This window comes from Leptopilina heterotoma, unplaced genomic scaffold, assembly GCF_015476425.1.
Source record: "Leptopilina heterotoma isolate Lh14 unplaced genomic scaffold, ASM1547642v1 Lhet_36, whole genome shotgun sequence".
NCBI lineage: Eukaryota > Metazoa > Arthropoda > Insecta > Hymenoptera > Figitidae > Leptopilina > Leptopilina heterotoma.
Window position 1 is genome coordinate 697,910 of NW_025111040.1, and position 25,375 is coordinate 723,284.

Below are 25,375 nucleotides of genomic sequence, written 5' to 3' on the forward strand. Positions count from 1 at the left end.
GCATTTTTAAAATTTAAGTATTTCTAAAAATTACAAAAATAATTCTATCAAAATTCAATCATTTTTTTTTTCTTGAAAATAAAATTATTCAAAACTTTAATCATTTTATTTTATTCAATTCTAAATCAATTTTTATTCGAAAGTTCTACGAGAATTAAATTATTTAAATACAAAAATAAATAATTTAATTAATAATTAAATATTTCTTAAATTTGAATTCTTATAAAGAACCGTATCAACATTTTTTAAAAAAATTGAATTTTTACGAAGAATTGCATTAAAATTTTTAAAAATAATTACATTCATTCAAGAAATGTAATTAAAAATGAATTGAAAATAATTATTACACTCTAAGAAACAGATTATTTTAAATTTTTTACAATAATTGAATTTTTTCGAAGAATTTTATTCAAATTTCTAAGAATAATTGTGTTTTTAGCGGAGATAATTTGAAATTATATTAAAAGTAATTGAAATCCTGCGATGAGTTTTATTATTTATGAAAATAATTGAATTTATGTCACCGAAATTCAATAAAATTTTTAAAATAATCGAATTCTTGAGACGAATTTAAAAAAAAATCTTTTTAAAAAAATTACGAAAATAATTGAATTTTTTTAAAAAATGTTATTAAAATTATATTAAAAACAATTCAATTATTATAAAGAATTTTATTAAAATTTTTTTTAAATATAATTGAAATCTTTTAAAGAATTTTATTTAAATTATTAAAAATAATTGAAATCCTGCGATGAATTTTAATATTTATAAAAATAATTGAATCCTTCCAACGGTTATTATTAAAATTTAAAAAAATAATTAAATTCCTGAGAAGAATTTTAATATTTATAAAAATAATTGAATTCTTGCGAAAAATTTTATAAAAATCTATTTAAATAATAATTGAATTTTTTCGAAGAATTTTATTCAAATCTTTAAGAATAATTGCATTTTTAGCGGAATTAATTTAAAATTATATTAAAAATAATTAAAACCCTACGATGAGTTTTATTATTTATGAAAATAATTGAATTTTCGTCACCAAACTCTAATAAAGTTTTTAAAATAATTGGATTCTTGAGAAGAATTTAAAAAAAAATCTTTTTTAAGAAATAATTTTTTTAAAAATAATTCATTCAAAAAATTTTATTCAAATAAAATTGAAAACAATTCAATTATTGTAAACAATTTCATTAAATCTTTTTAAAAATAATGAAAATCTTTCAAAGTATTTAAATAAAATTGGATTAAAATTATTGTATTAGGTAAAAATAATTGAAATTCTGCAATGAATTTTAATATTTAGAAAAATAAATGGATTGTTGCAACGGTTATTATTAAAATTTTAAAAAATAATTGAATTCTTGCGAAGAAATTTATAAAAAACTATTTAAATAATTGAATTTCTACGTGACCATTTTTTTATTTATCAAAATAATTGAATTAAAAAAAAATTTTGACAATAATTTAATTCTTTCAAAAATTTTTTTTTTAAACAATTCAATTATTATAAACAATTTTATTAAAATTTTTTAAAAATAATTGAATTGTTTCAAAGAATTTTAATAGATTTTTTACAAATAATAACATTTTTCGAGGAATTTACTTTAAATTGTTTTAAAAATAATTGAAATTCTACGATGAGTTTTAATATTTATAAAAATATAATTGAATTCTTGTAACGATTGTTATTAAAATTTTTTTTTAAATAATTGAATTTTAGAGAAGAATTTTATTATTTATAAAAATAATTGAATTCTTGCGAAGAATTTGATAAAAATCTATTTAAATAATAAATTGATTTTTTTCGAAAAATATTAGCAAAATTCTGTTTAAATAATTGAATTTCTTTTTTTATTTATCAAAATAATTAAATGTTTGCGAAGAATTTTATAAAATTTTTTTTTTAAATTATTCAATTCTTGTCGGAAATTTTTTATTAAAATAGAAGATATTAAAAATAATTGAATTACAAAACATTTTTGAAAATAATTGAATCGTTTTAAGGAATTTTATTAAAAATTTTTGAATGTAAATTCTCAAACATGGAAAAAGGTAGCTTTTAATGTAACAAATAAAAGAAAAGTATCCAAATGGTACCAAATCGTAAAAAAAGTAGTAAATAGTAGGTTTTAGTAGATGAATGCAACGCCTGTTAATTAGAAGTTAAGTCTTCTATAACTAGAATTTAATTTCTTGCTAATAGAAGATAATTTTTCAAATCAAGAGAGAAAATTTGTTCAATCGTCTGTGATAAACTATATATAAACGATATAAGAGTGAATTTTGCGATAAACTTTTGGAACGGAATTATTTAGGTAATTTTGAAAATCCAATAATCCTCAACAGCAATCTTCTCTCCCTTCTGCTCTTACACAACAACTTTAAAAGTCAATAAACTTTCAAAGACACTAATCTAATGGTCCATTACATTTTCCAAGTAATTACAATTCCCCAAAACTTTCAATTGGAAATTCAAAAATTACCCTTGGAATTTCTAATGGATATTACGGTACATTGAATTTCAAGTACTTTTTTTATTTTATCTCTTTTTTCATTTTTATTGCGATTTCTTCTTTTTTTTAGAGAAGAATTAAACGATTTTTTTTTTCTTTTTTGATTTACTTCAAATGGTTTGATTGTGAAATTTCCAATGTTTTTTTTTATCTTCATCTCTTTTTTTCTTTTTTGTGTACTAGACACACATGTACAAATGGATAAGAGATCACCGAACTCATCATCGTTTCTCGGAAACAACGGCGGATCCACACAATGCTAATCGTGGATTCTTTTTCTCTCACATGGGATGGCTGATGATGAAGAGGCATCCTGATGTCATTCAAAATGGAAAAGAAATCGATATGAGCGATATCGCCGCTGATCCGGTCATTCAGTTTTTCGACAAGTGAGTTTTAGTTGTAAAAGAAAATCCAAAAAAAAAAAATTTATCCCTTTTTTTTCTGTGAATATCCATTAAAAACAGAATTTTTCTTTGAATGATAAAAATAATTTAAAAAAATTTTAAGACATTTCATTATTAAATTTTAAGATTTTCTTTTAATTAAAATGTCAAAAATTTAATGTTTAGCAATCGCAATCTCGTAAATGAAGAAAAAAAATGTTCTCTAGAAAAAAATCACTTAAAATTTTCAAAACGTAATTAATTTTCAATCTTCAATAATTTTTTTGTAAAAGTAATAAAAAAAATTAATTACAAGCAAAATTGCAACAGTTCAAGGAATTCAAGGAAAAGTCAAGGAAACTTGGAATTAGTCAAGGAAATTGGAAAAAAGTTAGAGAATTTTCTTAAAAGTACTGGAAAAAATTAAATTTTTAGAATTCATAAATAATAAAATTCATCGCAAGAATTTCAATTATTTTTAATAGAATTTTAATTAAATTATTCGAAATAAATGAATTATTCTTTTAAATTTTTATAAAATGAATAAAAAAAATTCAATTATTTTCAAAAATTGTAATAAATTCCTTTGGAGGAATTAAATTATTTTTGTAAATAATAAAATTCTTGTCAGAAATTCAATTATTTTAAAAAAATTTCATAAAAATTCAATTATTTTAAAAAATTTTCATAAAATTCTTCATAAAAATTCAATTATTTCCATAAAGAATAAACTTTTTCACAGGAATTTACTTTATTCAGATACAATTTTAAGAAAATTTATGAAGAAAAATTCAATTATTTAAACAAAAAATTGTAATGGAATTATTGCAAAGAATTAAATTATAATTATAATTAAAATACTTAGCAAGAATTTATTTATTTATGCAAATTTTCATAAAAATTCAATTATTTTCATAAAAAATAAAGTTTTTTGCAGAAATTCAAAAGAATTCTATTATTTTCATAAATAATAAAATTCTTCACAGATATTCAATTATTTCCAAAAATTGGAAATAAAATCCCTTGCAGAAATTCAATTATTTTAAAAAATTTAATTATATTTTTAAAAATTTTCATAAATTTGTTCGAAAGAATTAAATTATTTACAAATTGTAATAAAAATCTTCAAAAGAATTCTATTATTTTTATTTTAATACAATTTGTATCAAATTATTCAAAATAATTGAATTATTCTTTTAAATTTTCGCATAAAATGAATTAAAAAAATTCAATTATTTCCAAAAATTTCAATAAAATCGTTTGGAGAATTTAAATTATTTTTGTAAATAATAAAATTCTTGTCAGAAATTCAATTATTTTTTAAATATTTCATAAAAATACAATTATTTCCATATTCATACAATTGTAAGAAAACTTATAGGGAAAAATTCAATGATTTAAAAAAAAATTTAATAAAATAATTGAAAAGATTTAAATTATAATTATAAATAAAATTCTTCGCAAGAATTCAATTATTTATTTCTATAAATATTAAAATCCTTATCAAGAATTCATTTATTCATGAAAATTTTTATAAAAATTCAATTATTTTCATAAATAATAAAATTATTCACAGAAATTCAAAAAAATTCTATTATTTTTATAAATAATAAAATTCTTTACAGATATATTCAATTATTTTCAAAAATTGAAAATAAAATCTCTCGCAAGAATTCAATTATTTTTGTAAATACTAAAATTCATCGCAGAAATTCAATTGCTTTTAAAAATTTTCATAAAATTCTTCATTAGAAATTCAATTATTTCCATATACAAAAATATTCTTTGAAGAAATTTAATTATTTTAAAAAATTTTAATAAAAAGGTGTTTGAAAGAATTAAATTATTTACAAATTTTCATAAAATTCTTTATAAAAATTCAATTATTTTCCATATAAAATAATATTCTTCTCATAAATTTAATTATTTTTGTAAATAATGAAAAATCTTCGCAAAAATTCAATTGTTTTTACAAATTTTCATAAAATTCTTCATCAAAATTCAATTATTTCCAAATACAATAAAATTCTTTATAAAAAATCAATTATTTTTATAAAGAATAAAAATCTCTGCTGAAATTCAATTATTTAAAAAAAATTTCACAAAATTCTTCATAAAAATTCAATTATTTTCATAAAGAATAAAAAATTTCACAGGAATTATATATTATATGTACCTATTATTATAAATAAAATTCTTCGCAAAAATTGAATTATTTTTATAAATAATAAAATTCTTAACAAGAATTCCAATTTTTTTGAAAATTTTCATAAAAATTCAATTATGTTAAAATGTTTTCATAAAAATTTAATTGTTTTCATAAAAAATAAATTTTTTCATAAAAATTCAGTTCTTATAATTTTAAAAATTTTAATGAAAAGGTTAGATAGAATTAAATTATTTATAACAATTGTAAAAAAATTCTTAACAAATTTAATTTTTTTTATAAATAATAAAATTCTTCACAGACATTCAATTATTACCAAAAAAATGTTAATAAAATCCTTCGCGAGAATTCAAATATTTCTAGGGTGCGATTTTGTAGTTTGAATTTGATTTTCGATTCTCTAATAGTGAGAATAAAAATTTCTCGAAGTAAATGTTTTCTATTTTACAGTATGTGTATGAGAATAAGTAAATTTTCAAAAAAATAGAAATAAACGTTTGTAAATAAATATTTATTATTAATTAAATATTTTTTCCAAGATATGAATTTTTTTATACCCTTAGTGCAAAATATTAAAAGGATAAGTAACAAAGAAACAAAAAGATAGAAGAAAGAAGAACAAAAACGAATATTGAAGAAACATTTGAAAACATAACTTCATAAGTGAATGAATAAATAAATATTATTAATTTAATAATAATAATAATAATAATAATAATAATACAATTAATTTAAATTATTAAAAATATTATAGAAATAGATAAATATCAGTAAAATTTAAATTTTCCTTAAAAAAAGCTCATTCTCTTAAGCTGCAGTGATTTAGATAATAATAAAAGTAAATGAATATAAAATTCCCATCAAAATCCACGCTTTCCAGTGCGTTTTCCACTCGAGAATAAAATTAGTTACTGAAATGAGTGTTATTAACTTGATCTTAAGAGTTCGCTTTTTAAATTGAAGATTAAACGTTAAGCTTAGCTTCAACGTGGAGAAAAAGAATCTTAAATAAAGGAACTTAAAGCTCAACCTGAATTAAGAAGCTGCTGAGAGTGATATCTCTTGATACGCATTAAAAGTACTTAATGAAAATTCAAAAAAAGAAAAAATTTACACTCCCTTATCTTCAAATTGTTTGAATAAAAAATCTTAATTGGTTTCCGAATATTTAATTAAGAAAAATGAATTTTTTTTACAATTTCTCTATTATTAAATTAAAACAAAAAAAATTTAACATCTATTTACTAATTATGAATTGACTATGATCAACACCTTCCACATCTTTTATATATTAATTAAAAAAAAAATGTTTAAGTAAGAATTAAATTCGGTACCTTAAATTCTATAAAAGCGCAAAAGTAAAAATTAATGTTAGAAAAGCAGCGAAAAGTAACTTTAAAACTGAAAAAAGTAGTTAAAAAAGTAACTATCGAAAAATTAAATTTGACAACTAAAAAACTCGTTTTAGTCGATTTAGAAAAATCACAAAAATTTTATTCTTTCCCTAATTTCTATAAAAAATATTAATTTTTTTTCTTATCCTTTCAGTTCTAAATTTTTATGAAATTCAATTATTTTCCAAACATTTAGTTAGAATTCTTCAAAAATTCGATTCAATTTAAAAATACTTTTAAAAAGAAAAAAAATTAATTTTTTAAAAATATAAAATAATTACAATGTGAAAGCTTTTTCAAAATTCATACAATAAAGTAATATTAATATTCAATTATTATTATCGAAAATTTTAATAGAAATTCATTTTAAAATCAATTCCAGTCAAAAAGTTCAAAAGAGAATTCAATTACTTAAATACAAAAATAAATAATAATTGATAGAATACTTGATTATTTCTTAAAATTGAATACAAAGCATTTTAAAAAAAAAAATTTTAATGATTACATTTTTCGAGGAATTTATTAAAAGTATAATTTCTCCAAAGAATTCTATTATTTGTGAAAATAATTCAATTCTTAGGAAAACATTTTTTAAAAATTTTTTTTAAATAATTAAATAATACAAAGAATTTTATTAAAATTTAAAAGAAATAGTTCAATTATTTCGAAAAATTTGATAAAAATTGTATTAAAATAAAAATAATAGAATTCCTTTAAAGAATTTTATGAAAATTTGTAAATAATTTAATTCTTTCAAACACCTTTTTATTAAAATTTTTTAAAATAATTAAATTTCTGCAAAGAATATTATTTTATATGGAAATAATTGAATTTTTATGAAGAATTTTATGAAAATTTGTAAAAATAATTGAATTTCTGCGAAAAATTTTATTATTTACTAAAATAATAGAATTTTTATGAAAATTTTTAAAAGCAATTGAATTTTTGCGAAGAATTTTATTATTTACACAAATAATTGAATTTTTATGAAAATTTTCAAAAAAATTGGAATTCTTGTTAAGAATTTTATTATTTATAAAAATAATTCAATTTTTGCGAAGAATTTTATTTATAATAATAGGTATATAATATATAATTCCTGTGAAATTTTTTATTCTTTATGAAAATAATTTAATTTTTATGAAGAATTTTGTGAAATTTTTTTTTAAATAATTGAATTTCAGCAGAGATTTTTATTCTTTATGAAAATAATTGAATTTTTATAAAGAATTTTATTGTATATGGAAATAATTGAATTTTTATAAAGAATTTTATCAAAATTTGTAAAAATAATTGAATTTTTGCGAAGATTTTTCATTATTTACAAAAATAATTGAATTTATGAGAAGAATATTATTTTATATGGAAATAATTGAATTTTTATGAAGAATTTTATGAAAATTTGTAAAAATAATTGAATTTCTGCGAAGAATTTTAGTATTTACAAAAATAATTGAATTCTTGCAAGGGATTTTATTTTCAATTTTTGAAAATAATTGAATATCTGTAAAGAATTTTATTATTTATAAAAATAATAGAATTCTTTTGAATTTCTGTGAATAATTTTATTCTTTATGAAAATAATTGAATTTTTATAAAAAGTTTCATGAATAAATGAATTCTTGCTAAGGATTTTAATATTTATAGAAATAAATAATTGAATTCTTGCAAAGAATTTTATTTATAATTATAATTTAAATCTTTTCAAATTATTTTATTAAATTTTTTTTTTAAATAATTGAATTTTTCCCTATAAGTTTTCTTAAAATTGTATGAATATGGAAATAATTGAATTTTTTTAATTCATTTTATGAAAATTTAAAAGAATAATTCAATTATTTTGAATAATTTGATACAAATTGTATTAAAATAAAAATAATAGAATTCTTTTGAAGAATTTTATTACAATTTGTAAATAATTTAATTCTTTCGAACAAATTTATGAAAATTTTTAAAAATATAATTAAATTTTTTAAAATAATTGAATTTCTGCGAGGGATTTTATTTCCAATTTTTGGAAATAATTGAATATCTGTGAAGAATTTTATTATTTATAAAAATAATAGAATTCTTTTGAATTTCTGTAAAAAACTTTATTTTTTATGAAAATAATTGAATTTTTATGAAAATTTGCATGAATAAATAAATTCTTGCTAAGTATTTTAATTATAATTATAATTTAATTCTTTGCAATAATTCCATTACAATTTTTTTTAAATAATTGAATTTTTCTTCATAAATTTTCTTAAAATTGTATCTGAATAAAGTAAATTCCTGTGAAAAAGTTTATTCTTTATGGAAATAATTAGAGTTGTGCAAAAAGCTCGAGGCTCGAGGCTCGAGCGAGCTTTTTCGAGCTTTTCATTTTTCGGGCCGAGCCGAGCCGAGCCTAATCAGTTCGAGCTCGAGCCGAGTTCGAGCCGAGCCGAGCTGTGTAAAAAGCTCGAATAGTTTCGAGTACTCGAGTTAATTCGAGTACTCGAATTTTTCGAGCACTCGAGGGAATTCGAGTACTCGAATTTTTTCGAGCTCTGAGTAAATTCGAGTTCTAGAGAAAATTCATAGAATTTTCGCATTTATTATATTTAGCAAATAGAAATATTGATTCAGTAATTCAAAAAAATTCGAAATTTTTTACTTATTAATAGTTTTTTTAGTAAGTCAAAAGCTCGAATCCATTCGAGTACTCGAAAAATTCGAGTACTCGAATTCACTCGAGTGCTCGAATTTAATCGAGTACTCGAATTTACCCGAGTACTCGAAAATTTCGAGTACTCGATACATCGAGCCGGCTCGGGCTCGGCTCGGCCCGAAAAAATTTCGGCTCGGCTCGGCTCGACTTTTCGAGCTTTTTGCACATCTCTAGAAATAATTGAATTTTTATGAAGAATTTTATGAAAATTTTTTTAAATAATTGAATTTTTCTGAAATTTTTTAAAAATAATTGAATTTCTGCCAAGAATTTTATTATTTACAAAAATAATTTAATTCTTCAAAAGGAATTTATTACAATTTTTGAAAATAATTGAATTTTTTTTATTCATTTTATAAAAATGTAAAAGAATAATTCATTTATTTTGAATAATTTAATTAAAATTCTATTAAAAATAATTAAAATTCTCGCGATGAATTTTATTATATATGAATTATTTATGAATTCTAAAAATTTAATTTTTTCCAGTACTTTTGATAAAATTCCCGTATTTTTCCTCTATTTTCCTGACCAATTTTACTTTCCTTAACTTTTCCCTGAATTCTCTGAACTGTTGTAATTCTGCTTCTAATTAATTTTTTCATAACTTTAACAAAAAAAAACTTTTTGGGTTGAAAATTAATTACGTTTAAAAAATTGTAAGTGATTTTTCTCTATAGAGAAAAAGATTTTTGTTCATTTACAAAATCACTGCTGAAAAATTAAATTTTTCACATAACTTTAATTAAAATTTTTGTTTTGTGTTCTAAAAGTTTTTTAAATTATTTTCATCACTCAAAGAAAAATTCTGTTTCCAAATATATTCACAGTAAAAATAAAAACTAAAAAAAAAGGGATAAATCAATGTCGTGAAAATGAAAGCCTGTAATTATTGCAAAATCAAAAGTGAAAATGATGCTCTATTTATGAAAGTGAAAATGAAAATAAATAACCATGTATAAAAGTGAAGTTGAAATCATCGACCCTCTGATATTTTCTTCTATTTGAATTTTCCATTTGAAATTGCACAAATTCAATTTCCCTCAATCTCTAATAAACAGATAAGTCTCGTTAATCAATTTCAGATGAAACCAGCCGAATTCAAATCCATTCGTATATATTTACGACTAAAACTCTGATTTCACTCTATAGCAATAAGTATCAAGTGGTGACGTTAAAACAGTTCACATAACATTGATAAACGTTATAAATGCTAGAAACATACTTTTGCCATAAAACAGATGATTTATCTTGACAATAAAGACAATAAAGACACTAAATGATAAAGTTGATAAAAACAAAACAAAAATCCCCAAGTGCCTGTACATTCAATACATATTCCAGATTTTATACAACACAGTATTTCTGATGCAGTAAAAAAGTAAATCACAAGTTATGACTAACTTTTTTTCCCATTCTCCATACAGAATATATGAATTTTGATGTGTGTGTTATTTTTACAGATTCTATGAGCCCATCATGTTGTCCTTGTGTTTCGTTCTGCCAACTCTAATACCCGTTTACTGTTGGAATGAAACTTGGTACATCAGCATCCACGCTGTCATCATTCGTTACATCTGGCTGCTAAATGCAACCTTTCTCGTCAACAGTTTCGCACACATGTGGGGCAATCGGCCATACAATAGGTATATAACGAACCCTCTCTCTACTTTTTTCCCCCTCAAATACAGATTCAACATTTTTCTATTTTTGGCAACAAAAAAAAAAAGGAGGGAAAATAAAAAGACATGGATGAAAAAAATTGTGAACAAAATTGAAACAATACGTGGTATTGATTTTTTCTATCATATCGAAAAGAGGTTTTGCTATACATACTATAAAATCAACTTTCCATGACAATGTGGAAATTAATGAAAAAAAAATTGAATTTAATATGGTTTTAAAAATTATCGGAAAAAAATTAAAAGAAAAATTTTGCTAAAAATATCAACTTTTTTTAAATAGAATTTTAAAAAAAATTATGGAAAAAATTAAATTATTTTTTTAAAATATTAATAAAATTGCTCGAAAGAATACAAATATTTTGAAAAATTGTACTGAAATTCTTAGGAGAAATTCAATTATTTCTGTAAATAATGAAACTCTTCTCAAAAAATCAATTACTTTTAAAAATTTTCATGAAATTCTTCATAAAAATTCAAATTATTTTTAAAAAATCTCATGAAATTCTTCATAAAAATTCAATTATTTTTTTAAATTTTCATTAAATTCTTCATAAAAATTCAAATTATTTCCATAAAGGATAAAATTTTCCACAGAAATTCAATTATTTTCGATATATGAACAATTTTGAGAAAATAATATGTAAAAAATTCAATTATTTTTAAAATCATTAATAATATTGTTCTAAAGATATAAATTATTTTCATAAAAATTCTTCCTAAGAAAATTCAATTATTTCTATTTTCAACAAATAATAAATTTTTTTCTAAGAATTCAATTATTTCTATAAAAAATAAAATTTTTCACAGGAATTCAGTTATTTTCGATAGGAACAATTTTGAGAAAATATATTATGTAAAAAATTTAATTATTTTTAAAATCATTAATAATATTGTTCTGAAGAATTAAATTATTTTCAAAAATTCTAATAAAATTCTTCACAAGAATTCAATTATTTCTATAAATAAGAAATTTTGTTGCAAGAATTTAATTATTTCTATTTATAAATAATAAAATTTTTCGCAGGAACCAGGAATTCAATTAAATTAAAATTTTTTTTATAGAATTCTTCATGAACCTTCAATTATTTCCATAAAGAACAAAAATTTTTAACAGAAATACATTTATTTTAGATACAATTTTAAAAAAATTTATGGAGAAAATTGAATTACTTTCAAAATTTTTATAAAGAATTAAAATATATTCAAAAATTGTAATAAAATACTTTGAAGAATTCAATTATTTTCATAAAGAATAACATTTTTCAAAGAAATTAATTTATTTTTGATACAATTTTAAGAAAATTTGTGCAACAAATTAAATTAATTTAAAAAATTTTTATAAATTTGACCTAAAGAAATAAAATATTTTTAAAAATTGTAATAAAATACTTTTTAAGAATTCAATTATTTCTATAAATTATAAAATTCTTCACATAAATTCAATTATTTTTTAGAATCTTTTATAAAATTCTTCATAACAATTCAATTATTTTAGATACAATTTTAACAAAATTTATGGAAAGAATTCCATTATTTAAAAAATTTTTCTAAAGAATTAAAATATTTTCAAAAATTGCAATAAAATTCTTCACAAGAATTCAATTATTCCTATAAATAATAAAATTCTTCGCAAGTATTCAATTATTTCGATAAATAATAAAATTCTTCGAAGGACTGCAATTATCTTTTTTAAATTTTAGTAAAATTCTTTATAACAATTCAATTATTTCATAAGGAATAAAATTTTTCACAAAAATTTAGTTATTTTCGATTCAATTTTAAGAAATTTTTTGAAAATTATTCCATTATTTTTTAAAATTTTAATCAAATTCTTTATTAAAATTTAATTCCAGAAATTAAATTACTTTCGATGCAATTTTCAAAAAGTTTATCTTAAAAATTCAATTTCTTTTAAAAATTTTAATAAAATTCTATGAACTATAATCTAATTATCTTCAAAAATATTGATAAAATTTCTTAAAAAAAAATTAAATTACTTTTAAAAAGATTAATAAAATTCTTTAAAAAAAATTTTTTAATCAAAGTCTTGAAAAAAATTTAATTGTATTAAAAAAAAAAATTAATAACATTTTTCGAAAACAATTTAGTGTTTTACAAATTTTAATAAAAAATCTTTGAAAGAATGAATTATTTTCAACAATTTTGAATAAGAATTCAATTATGTTCTATACAATATTTTAATTGAAATAATTGAATTATTTTCAAAAATTATAATAACATTAATCGAAAGAATTCAATTATTTTTATAAATAATAATTTTTTTTGCAAGAATTCAATTATTTCTATAAAGAATAAAATTTTTTACAGGAATTCAGTTATTATTTTCAATACAATTTTCAGAAAATCTATGGAAAAAACAAAATTATTTTCAGAAAAATTTGATAAAATTCTTCGAAACAATTCAATTATAGTTTCAAAAATAATATTTATAATTGATAGCTTCTTTCACCTTTAATAATATTTATAATTGTTAATAAATAATTATTAAATATATTAAGTATAAATAAATGTTTATTAAATATATGTATAACAAATAAATAATTATTAAAATTTCTAAATTTTTAATTCAAAAAGTTATTCAAATTGTCATTACAAAATAATAAAATTTTAATAGAAGATACAACACATCACTTTTTCATGTGACGAGAATGTAAAAAACTAGAAATTCTCAAGAAACACGAAAGGCAGAAAGAAAAAAAAGTAAAATTCAATTTCAATTGTTTGCAAAATAGAAAAACTCCATCTATATCGTCCATAGTTGAAAAACTTCCCTTTCTTAAATACCAAAAAGAAAAAAAAAATTCTCCCAAGAATATTATACGTTTTATAATATATCAAGACTCTGTCGAACTTTTCCTTCCCCCCCAATTTAAGAGACACTTTTTTTTCTCATTCTCACACATACAGTTTTAATAATAGTAATTTTTTTTTTTTTTTTTTTTTTTTTTTTGTTAAGCGAGAATGAAGAAGCTACTCGGCAAAAGTTTTTTAACGACGATCGATTATTATTATTCGCTTATCTTTCTTTCCCGTTGCAGGAAGTTGAGGCCAACGGAGAATCCAACAGTGGCCTTTTTTACACTCGGCGAGGGTTGGCACAATTATCATCACTCCTTCCCATGGGATTATCGTGCCGCCGAACTTGGCGCTTATGGACTAAATCCATCGACGGCATTTATTGAGATAATGTCGTGGTTCGGTTTGGCCTACAATCTCAAAACGCCCAACAGGGATTTGGTCAAGAGTTTCAATCTCAACAAGGGCGATGGGACCGACAGTTTTTGGGGTCATCAGTATCATAAAAATATTCAACGCAAACGTTGATAAAAGTAAAATTTTTTTTTTTTTTTATAAATTTCACTTCTTTCATCTTTTGATAAAATTTTATCTTTTTGACGAAAATTAAATAATTTTTGTCAAAATGATATAATTTTATCGAAAAATATAATTTTATCGAAAGATATAATTTTATCAAAAAGATATAATTTTATCAAAAAAGATATAATTTTATCACTTTAGTAGAGGAATTTAGAGGAAAATAATGTGTATAGATTATTTATAGTAATTTTTTTGATAGAATCTAAGTGTTATATTTTATGATAGTTTTTAAGATTTTTAAAAATTCCCGCCTTTTGTAGTTCACTGCGCGTGCGGCTGGACCAAAAAGAAACTCTCTGCGCAAGCTGCTGCGCACTATATAAAAGGCGCGAAATTCAAAACACAAAAATACTTTAAAGTGTAATTTTTATTCTTTCCAGTGGTAAAAAAGTAAATTGCGAAATATTTTGCAGAACAAAAAGTAATAAATAAAAAAAAAATGTCAAAAGCCTTAAAAAAAACTTAAAGCGCACTAAAAAAACGCGAAATTCAAAACACAAATAAATTTAAAGTACAATTTTTATTTTTTTTCTGCAGTAAAATAGTAAAATAAAAATTGCTGTGCCAGAAATTTTTTTGTCAGAATATTTTTTCCTCGAGATAAAATTGTCTGCAAATAAATTTTTTCTTTTTCTGCTAATTAAATAAATTGAACAATTATTGAAAAGAAAAGTTAACGACAAACAAATTTGTACGTTTTCACTCTCGAAAATTGAATTAGTAAAAATATTTATTAATTTTAATTAGTGATTGACTTTTTGCTTTTGAATTAGTAAACTTCACAAAGAAATTATTAGAAATAATAATTTTTTAGTAAAAATTTCCTCATTTAAAGTCAAACAAAAATTTCGGCCCATTGTATTTCACCACAGCGCATGCGCTGAGTGGCTGGACCAAAAATAAACTCTCTGCGCATTTTTCTCCGCACTAAAAGGGCGCGAAATTCAAAACACAAAATTCTCTAAAGTGTAATTTAAATTTTTTTTCTGTAGTAAAAAAGTAAAATAAAATAAAAAAAATAAAATAAAAAAAAAATTAATAAAATAAAAAAAAATAAAAAAAAATAAATAAATAAAAAAATTAAAAATTAAAAAGTAAAATTTACTAATTTAAAAGCAAAAAGTCAGACACTAATTTAAATTAATAAAGAGTTTTACTAATTTAAATTTCAAGTCATTTTAAAAAAAACATTGTTTTTCATTCAATTAAGTAATTAAAAATAAATAAATAAATAAAAATTTTTTTTACTTTCATGTAATATTTTTTTGTTTGTTTGTTTTCTGTATAAACTTGAACAATCCATCGATTATTAAAGAGCACAAACATGACGTACAATTTTGATTGAAAAGCGCTATTTCCGAACAGGAATTTCGCATTAACAAATTGAGTGAAAATAATCATAGAGGGATTTTGCATTATATTTTTTTTTTAAACAAATCGAAATCAAAATATGATTAAGAATAATATTATGTGAATGTGAATTATCATTAAGTTTCAGTATTATAATTATTTTACTCATTGGGACTTTAAAATAGAGGATTATATATTTATTGTCTCTGATCAAAATTTATCGTTCGATAATAATAATCAGGAAAACGTGGTTTTCAACTGTTTGACACAATAATATAATAATAATAATAATAATGCAAAATGCCGCTTTGTTCATTATTCATTTTAACGACGACATTACAGGAAAGTTAACACTCTATTTGTGACATTAATTACAATTCACAATAAATTATCCCTTCGACCTTACTTTTTGCTCTCGCGGATATTTTTGCAGACATTTTTCATTTTTATTTTTATTTTTTTTTACTTAAATTTATTATTTTAAAAATAAAAAAATTTATATTTAATTGACAGAAAATAATGAAATAGAATTTTTGTTTAAACTTACTTTTTGCTCTCATAAATATATTTGCAATTTTTTATTTAAATTTATTAATATTCTATTCATTACTTTTTACTCATAAATACAATTGCAAATTTATTTTATTTAAATTTATTTTGTCTATTCAAATATATTTTTTGCTCTCATAAATATTTTTGCAATTATTTTTTATTTCAATAAATTTTTTTTATTCATTATACTTTATTCACTCTCGTAAATATATTTGCATATATTTTTTATTTTATTTTCTTTATTCAAATTTATTTTTTCCTCTCATAAATAATTTTTGCAATTATTTTTTATTGAAATTAATTTTTTTTATTCACGATATTTTTCACTCTCTCATATTTATAAATATATTTGCAAATATTTTTTTTTCAATTTTTTTTTTCTTTGCTTATTAAATTTATTTTTATTTGAAAAATTTTCATTTTTTTTCGAGAAAAAAACAAACTGTAGAAATTGTATTGGAAAAAATAATTATTTCTTTTTTACTAAATAATAGAAAATAAATCTAATATATATATATTTTTTTATTTTCGTGTTTAATTTAATTTAAACACTCAAAATAAACGGTAAAGAGCTTTAAACCTTTAATTTTAGAAATTTTTTCTAAAAGTGAAAAACTAATTTCACTCTTCGAATAACTTGTAGATATTTTAATTTTTTATTTTAAGAAATGTATAATTGTAGAAACTTCTGAAACGAATCATCTAACTTTAAACAAAATTTATAATACTTAAAATAATTTTCTTTAGGAACGACTCAATATTTTTTAAAAATTATCAACAATTTATTATTATCATAATTATTAACAATTGATTTTATGTTTATTAATTAATCCTATTATTATTAATATTAATATTAATTATTTTTATTATTATTATTATTATTATTATTATTATTTTTATTATTACTGTTATTAATTATTATTAAGGTAATTTGAATTATTATGTCCCTTTTTTATTGGAATAATTTCTTTTTTACTGAAATTCTTTATTACTGAATAAAATCTGAGAGGGAAATTTAACGTTAATTTTTTTTCGAAGATTTAATTAAAAAGAATAAATTCTTTATTAATGAATATAAAAATTGAAACTCTTTCTTTTTGATATTCAATTAAAAGGAGTAAATTTTTTATCATTGAATAAAAATTGAGAAGAAAATTTAAAGTTAATTCTTTTTTCTCTCTCTCTCTCTCTCTTTCTCTCTCGAAAACTATACATGAATTTGTAATTTTGTATCAGTTTGGTAGAAAGTCTCGTACAATTTCACTTTGAAATTTTGCGACTGTACTTTAACGAGTATAGCGTACTTTCCGGAGCATGTACGGCCGTTTCCACTTAAAGTTAATGAAATTCAGAAATTGCTCAAAGCCTAGCTTCCACAATCTTATATGAAACTTCGATCGCAGATTACTTTAATGTGCTAATTACACTTCTTGAATTCATAATTTAGTACTTCACAAAATTCTATTTTTGTTATTTTTAATAAAATGTGGAACCAAAATTTATACACTCTCCTTTCTGTATTATTTTCTCTTTCTCGAAAAAAATTATTTTCGCAGTTATAATTATAAACTAATTTTTCGAATTAAAAAAATTTTTTTTTTAAAAACTAATTATAATTATAATTCTAAAAATACAGTCAACTCTCGATAATTAAACTTTCGATAAATTAAATTTTTTTCTTGTCCCTTGAAATAATTTTAATACTTTTAAAATATTCGATAAAAAAACCCTCGATTTGGATTTTTTTTTGCCCCTTGAGATTCAGTTTATTTAGAGTCGACTGTAATTTTAATTATAATTATCAAATACTTGTAATTTTAATTACAAAATAATTTTAATTGTAAAATAATTGTAATTATAATAATAATTAAAAATAATAATAAACTAATAATAAAAAATAAAAAAAACATAATTATAAAAATTATAAACTTCGCTCAACAATTTATTATATTAAAAACCAAATATTAAGCAATATTATCAATGAATGTACATAAGTTAATTACTTTATCTCAAGGATTTCAGTTGGAATATAAATAACAATAATAATATTGTGTATAAAAATAGTTAATAAAAATTTATTACTAGTTTTTAGAGTACCCCAATGTATATTTTTTAATTATAAAATTTTAATAAAATTCAATTTCGCAAGAACATAATTTCATTTTAATAAAACAAGTTTTATTGAAAATAAAAATTGCATATATTTTGAAATTTATTCTTTTCGATTCTAAAGAGTAAATTCCCAATAGGCAATGTACCTCATGTCCTCTAATCCCTAAGCTCTCGACTTTATACTTTTCTCTATCCAAACTTGAAGGCAAAGACGAAAAGTCGAACGGAAAAGCTCGAACTCGAAACAAGGATTTCGGTAAGAGAAGAAAACTTGCGGGAAACTTTTATTAAGAAATCGATTTAGGACAAAGTCATTATTACCTTGTTCTCCTCTCTCTCTCTCTCTCTCTCTCTTTCTATTTTTCAAATCAAACTTTGTCTATTTTCACACATCTTTATTTTATTTACAACTTATTTAATTAACTGTATTATATTTATGTCTTCTTCAAATATTTTTATGAAATTTGGACGAAATTATTTTCATTTTTGACACATTTTCTTTTGTTTTGTTCAATAAAAAATAATAGTAACCAAATAAAAAATTATTTATTTAATTTTTTGTATTTATTGTTTATTTTCTATATTTTAAATTTTTTAATAAAAAAAGTGACTAAAACATAAAAAAATAAAACACTTTAAATAAATAAAGTATTATTATTAAATTATTTATAATTAATTCTCAAAAATACTAAAAAAAATTAAATTTTGGAAAAATTATAAATAATTACATAAGTTTAATTGTTTTCAAAATTAACAAAATTCTACTCCAAAATTCAATTATTTTAAAAATTTGTAATAAAATTCTTGGCAAAGTTCAATTTTTTAAAAATTTTTAATAAAATTTTTGGCAAAATTTCAAAAATTTTCCTCAATTTCGCACATGAATTCTATTATTTACAAATTTTGTATAAATTTCTTCGCAATAATTTAATTATTTTCAATAAATATTAAAAATTTTTTACAGTGATTGAATTATTTTTATAAATAATAAAATTCTTTTTAGGAATTTAATTATTTTCATAAATAAAACTCATCGCAGAATTTCAATTATTTTTAATAACAATTTTAATCGAATTCCTCGAAAAATGTAATTATTTTATTCTTAATAAAATTCTTTATGAGAATTCAATTTTAAGAAATATTAAATTATTCAATAAATTATTTATTTTTGCTTTTAAATAATTGAATTCCCATAGAATTTTCTAATAAAAAATGATTTAAAAATGAATTTCAGTTAAAATTTTACATTGAATATTTATTATTCAAATTATTTTGAAATATTTAAATAATATTTGAATATTAAAGGCATTAGAGCATGAATTTTAAGAAATAATTGATTTTTCAAAATGTTTCAAATTAAATTCTTTGAAAATCTTATTTTTTTAAATACGTATTCAATTGAAGAATTTTTGAATAATTGAAATTTCGTAAAATTGAATTGTAAACAAATGAATTTGAAAATTCTCAAAGAACTTATTCAAAAATTATTAAAGATAATTAAAGATAATTTGAATTATAACATTTTTTTTTACTTAAAACTTGTAATTTGTTTATAAATTGTAATAGAGAAGCAGAAAATGTTCGAAATATTTTTTACTTTCTAATTTTAATTTTCCTTAGAATTTTTTAATTAAAAAAAAAAATAGCTGCATAATTTTGATTGGTCAGACAGTTAAGTTTTTCATATTCAAAAGAGAAAAATATTTTGCAGGATTTACATTTAATTACCTAAAATGTTTGATACAAAATGCTAATTTTTTTAGAAACAAAGAAATAATGAATAAAATAACATTAATAATTTTTTTAGATTAATAAAAATATTTTTCAATTATTTGAAAATATATGACAGAATATGACGATTATTATAGTTAATTTGTATTTACTATTTATTTTCTATACCCCGTGTGGAAAATGAAAATTGGTCCTAGCCAGGTCCTACCTATTTTGCCCTGTTAATAGCTTGGTCCTAGGTTGGCAGTGTAGGTTGGACCAACAATGGGTGGTGATGCGATTCTAGCCTGGTCCTAACTTGGGAGCCTAGTTAGGACCAGTTTATGGGTCCATTTTAGGACCTAGAAAGGACCATCTCAGACAGTATTTTCTATTTCATTATAATTTTAATTAGTTTATAATATTTGTTAAAGAAATAACCTAAATTATTAATAATAAGTATTAGTTTTAATTAATTATTATTTTTTTCAATTAAGTGATGACCAAAAGCGAATTCATAAATAATGTTAGTATATGTAGAGATTAATATATATTCCTCTAATATATACATTAAAAATTATAAAAAAAATTAGAAATTTGTTAATTAAATTATTTTACAGTATATATAATCATTAAATTGCATACTTATACGAATACAATGCAGAAAAATCGGAATAAACGCAAACCTAAGAAGTAAATAAAATCTAACGCACGCGGGAATCGAACTTACGACCTACGGACTACGAGACTAACGCCCTAACCACTATGCTAATGAAACTAGTTGAGATGAAAATTTTTATTGTCAGTGACTTGTGGACTTGCTTTTGATGATTCAATATAGTAATTATTGACACTAATACACGATAATAAATAAAAAAAATAGTTTAACAACAACAATAATAATAAAATAATATCCAAATATAAAAATTCAAAAATTAATATTTTTATATTATATCAAGAAAAAAAATATCTGTACATTTTCGTTAAAAACAGGTTTTTCATTGTTCTCAATCATTTTCAACATTAATTTCTTGGTCTAAAAAAAATATTCGTCTTTTGGACTTGGAAATTTTTCCTAATTAATTAAGCGGGTGATCCACTTTTTATAAAAATGTCAAAAAAATTTATGTTAAAAACACGTTTTTCATTATTCTAAATCATTTTAAGCATTAATATTTTGTTGCAAAAAATTTTTTAGACTTAGACTTAGAATTTTTTGCTAATGAAACTAGGAAGCCCAGGTAGGTCCTGGGTTGGACCTGGGTGGGTCAGCCCACATTCGAATTGCAATATCTCTTAGTGTTTAGCACCAACTTAAACGAAACTTAAAATCAGCGAACGAAATTAGAAATATATTTTACTAATGATAATTATATTGCAGTCTGTATCTGTTTAAATAAATAAATAAATTTTGCTGTTATATTAACTTTTGTAACAAATTACTTAAAAATTTGCAGTTTTTATCTAACTTCGCGATTATTACACTTGAGTAGTGAAATATGAAGATAATTTATAATTTTAACAATTCAGCATTTGTTTAAACAAAAAATTGTTGTTATTTATTAATTCTTAAGACAATAAAGCGTCTAGACACTTGTAGTCTTTTAAAATTTTGCAATTAACTAATCTGAGTATTTACTTATTGCAAAATTAGAAAAAACTGCTAGTTTCTAGGTTGATTGTGTAAAAAGTTAGTAAATAACAATTATTTGTTTAAACAATTGCTGAATTAATAAATTAATAAATTAACTTTATTTTATAGTATTTGTATAATTTTCTGATTTATGTCAAACAATAAATTGTTTAAACAAATATGATTATCAATTAATTTTATAAATATTAATTGAGAATATTTATCAATTTTTACATGTTTTTCATGTATCAATTTTGACACTTTATTTTCCTAAAAATTTTTCTAAGTCATAACTGGATCTCCTATCTAGTACCAAGTTAGGACCAGCCCAGGATATATAAAAAGGGGTTGCCAAGTTAGGTCCAAGCTAGGGCCAATAATCATTTTAGGCATAGCATGGTGATTTCTACACGGGACTCTAAGTTCGGTTTTTAATAATAAAATAAAATATAAATACTAAATAAAGTATAATTATTAAATTATTATTGGTTTATTTAATATTTGTATTCACTATTTATTTTCTATACTTTAGGTTTGAATTTTAAAATCAAAAAAGCGTCTGAAAAATAAAAAAAAACACTTTAATTAAATAAATAAAAAAATGTGTTATTTTCCATTTTTTCTGAATTCCGATGATTAGTATATACGAGAAATAATTATAAATGAAACGGGCTTTTAAAAAAAAGTGGAAAAAAAGCATTTTCTATTTTACTATCTAAATTATCAAATAATTTGTATCCATTAGAACGGGGCGACACAAACGACAGTTTAATTACAGGGTAACCTAGTTTTTCGCGCTTTTCAAGCTCGTAAAGTTCTCTAGTGTTCAGGTTTGAAAAAGAAAGGGGCGAAAAAAAATTTATATATATAGCATAATGCCATAAATTAAACGAAACGCATTCGCTTTGGCCGAGAGAGTGTTACAATCATGATGAGAATCCTTCGCTAGGAGTTCAATCTAAGAAGACGCTGCCTCTGCGAAAAATAAAGAAGCGATGTATATATATACACATATAACGAGGAGAAAAATAAGACAAAGAAAGAACGTGAGAAAATAAGGAGCAAGGGGGCAAAAAGTGAAAAAAATAAAAAAATTAGAAATAAGCCTCTTCGGTGCAAAAATTTTGCAGCGCGAAAAAGGATTTAGACAAATATTTTTTTCGATTAAAAAAAATTATAATTAATTCTTATTAGTTAAAAAGAATATTTCGATAAAATTGTAAAGATTCGGAAAATAAAAATTGGAGATTTTTCATACGCCTCATTTGGTGTTAAAATAACACTTGGGTGTGTTAAATTAACAGTAGAGAGTGTTAAATTATTATACATTTTTAATAAAGTGTAAAAATAACACCAAAATTAAAACAAACCTAAAAACTAGACGCAACAAATTTAACACATTTTTTTCCCCTTGTGTTTTACAATGTCCAAAAAGATTTTCCCTCTGAACTAAAAGAGAAAACCCCGCAAGGAAAACTTAAATCGAAAGAATTCCTTCTGATTTAGGTTATCAGAAAAATTTATGTTAAGGCCTTTTTAGGGAGTAAGGAATGGAAAGGGAGGAGAGACGTTCTAACAGAATCAAGAAGAAGGAAAGAATATTTTAGGTACATCATAAAAACGCAAGGGACCCCGAGGATAGGAGTGTAACGACCGTGAGTGTAAGCCGCATTTTTCCATTCGCCATTCCCTTATTCAACTGTATATACATATATATATCGCAAGAAGAAGAGGGGATAGAGTTTGGCAACGAAATGGCAAATGATATGCCGTAAAAGAGGTCTTGGAAATGACGTCATGAATTTCAAGTTTCCAAGGCGACTTGCGTGTATATAACGCCGGTAATTCGGATGAGAAATCCAAGAAAAGTTCCCCTCCCCCTTCTCCTCCCTAAAAACCCTCATCTTTAGAAACGATTACGACAGACAAAAAGCTTACGTCCGAGATTTGTGTCGGGAATCTCTTCAATTTCGCGAAATTAATCTATTTAGTAGAATTTGAATACTGTCTCAAGTGAATTTGCTTTTTTCAGATGTTACTTATTTCCTTCTGGAATATTTTTTTTATCAATTCAGAACCTAATCGATATTTATTTGTCTTTAGTTAAAATTTCAGATTCATTCTTCATTCTATTTTTATTTGTCTAAATTTAAATTCACCGTGAATATTCAGTATTTTTAGAAATTGTAATTATTCTAGCGAATGTGTGAAAAATTTTTGTTTAATAATAGTTTTGTAAAATAGTAAAAGAATTGCGTAGTTAACGGCGCAACGCATTGGCACGAAATGACCAGGAGGTGCACGCAGCGGCTCTTATATACTGAAGAAATGGTGCGGTGGAGGGGAGAGGAGCGCTCGCTGATAGGCCGCCGGCTGGAGGTGGAAGGGCTCGTTCTCAGAACTGCGCGCCACCGGCCAATGAGCGAGCGCCTCTCCCACCACTCGCCGTCCCGAGTTTCTATATAAAGCGGACCGAGAGCGTTCCTCAGTCAGAAGGCTTCCGACTTCTGTTCGAATAACGAACACAAATTCGTATATTCTTCAGAATATAATTAATTATACGTAATACAATAAAATTTATTCCTAATTATTATTTTTTATTTATTTCTAAACGTGACAAGTCCTTCAGTTAATTATTTTTGCCTAAATCCGTTTAACGACCGGGCCTCGTAAAATTAATTTGACAAAATATTGAAAAACAAACGTAAAATTCTATGAAAAATAATAATTAACATTCATTATAAAATAGATAGTACAATTTACAATATTGCAAATTAATATTTTCAGATCAAAAAATCCGCTGGGAATCAAGTAACAGAATAGAAAGAAAAATTGAGATTCGAGTCATTTATTGTTATTTTCCGCTAGGAATTAAATGAGTTGTAAATGTAGTTTATTTTGCGAATGAACAGATGCCTTTTTTTTACTTTCTCTCTCTTTGTGTTTAATTTTGGTCTAAAAGGTGAAATCGGTGTATGTATACGCGTTGATGTACACGCTTTTCTTTGTAAGTTTGAGCGTAATTAAAACGAACCGTTGAAAAATGATCGCGATAAATCCCAACCTCGGGACATTTACACTCGAATATAAATGATTTAGCAGGAGAAAATGAGCAAGTTCGAAAAGAGTTTTCCGCGTCCAGAGAGAGTAAGGGAGAGAGAGAATGGCTCGCGCGCTGATGAAAATCGTTTCTCGGTTCTTGTTTCATTCACTCGCAGACATATACATTTTCTTACTCTTGCCCCTAATAATTCTTTTCTCCTTCCTTCATTTCCTCTTTCAGCTCTCGCTTCGCGACAGGAAAAGAATCATTTCCGTTTTCGATTCGACTAAACGTTTCCTTTTTGTGCTCTCCTCCCACTTTCTTCTTTTCCTTGTGAGTTAGTACGCAAAGGAAAGAAAGAACTTAGCGAGAGTTTTTGAAGAATGGAAAAAATAAATAGAAAAAAGTGTCTGTATTTTTTGATTTCAGGGGACGTAATGTTATCATTTCGTAATATGTGTTTGATAATCTGTACAGGGCTTTGAAAGTTATTTCGTTTCGACTTTCATTTTTATTTTCGATGGTAGTTTGTTCATTTGGAAAGAAAACCAAAAAGCGAAAATCTGTCGAAGCGAAAGTAGTGCTCCTTATTACTCTAGGGCAATAATAGTCACTTTATTGACCTATATTGGGTTATACAACAACAATTGTAATTCTCATCCAATTTTACAAAAACTAACTCATTTTCTGCTTTTAAACTTTCTTTGAAACTGAACAATGTCACTTTTCACGAAAC

General features: G+C 22.0%; 2 protein-coding genes across 2 annotated transcripts in view; one reads left to right on the forward strand and one right to left on the reverse strand.

Annotated features, from left to right (window-relative positions):
- LOC122505529 (acyl-CoA Delta(11) desaturase-like) overlaps nt 1–15,287 on the forward strand; it is a 63,672-nt gene extending 48,385 nt beyond the window's left edge. The window contains exons 4-6 of the mRNA XM_043617211.1: nt 2,700–2,905; nt 10,619–10,801; nt 13,900–15,287. Of these exons, the coding sequence (XP_043473146.1) occupies nt 2,700–2,905; nt 10,619–10,801; nt 13,900–14,185 (675 nt within the window). The 3' untranslated portion in view covers nt 14,186–15,287. The remainder of the gene's footprint in view (nt 1–2,699; nt 2,906–10,618; nt 10,802–13,899) is intronic.
- LOC122505523 (follistatin-related protein 5-like) overlaps nt 1–25,375 on the reverse strand; it is a 477,342-nt gene that overhangs the window by 351,818 nt on the left and 100,149 nt on the right. The gene's annotated exons all lie outside the window — the stretch shown is intronic.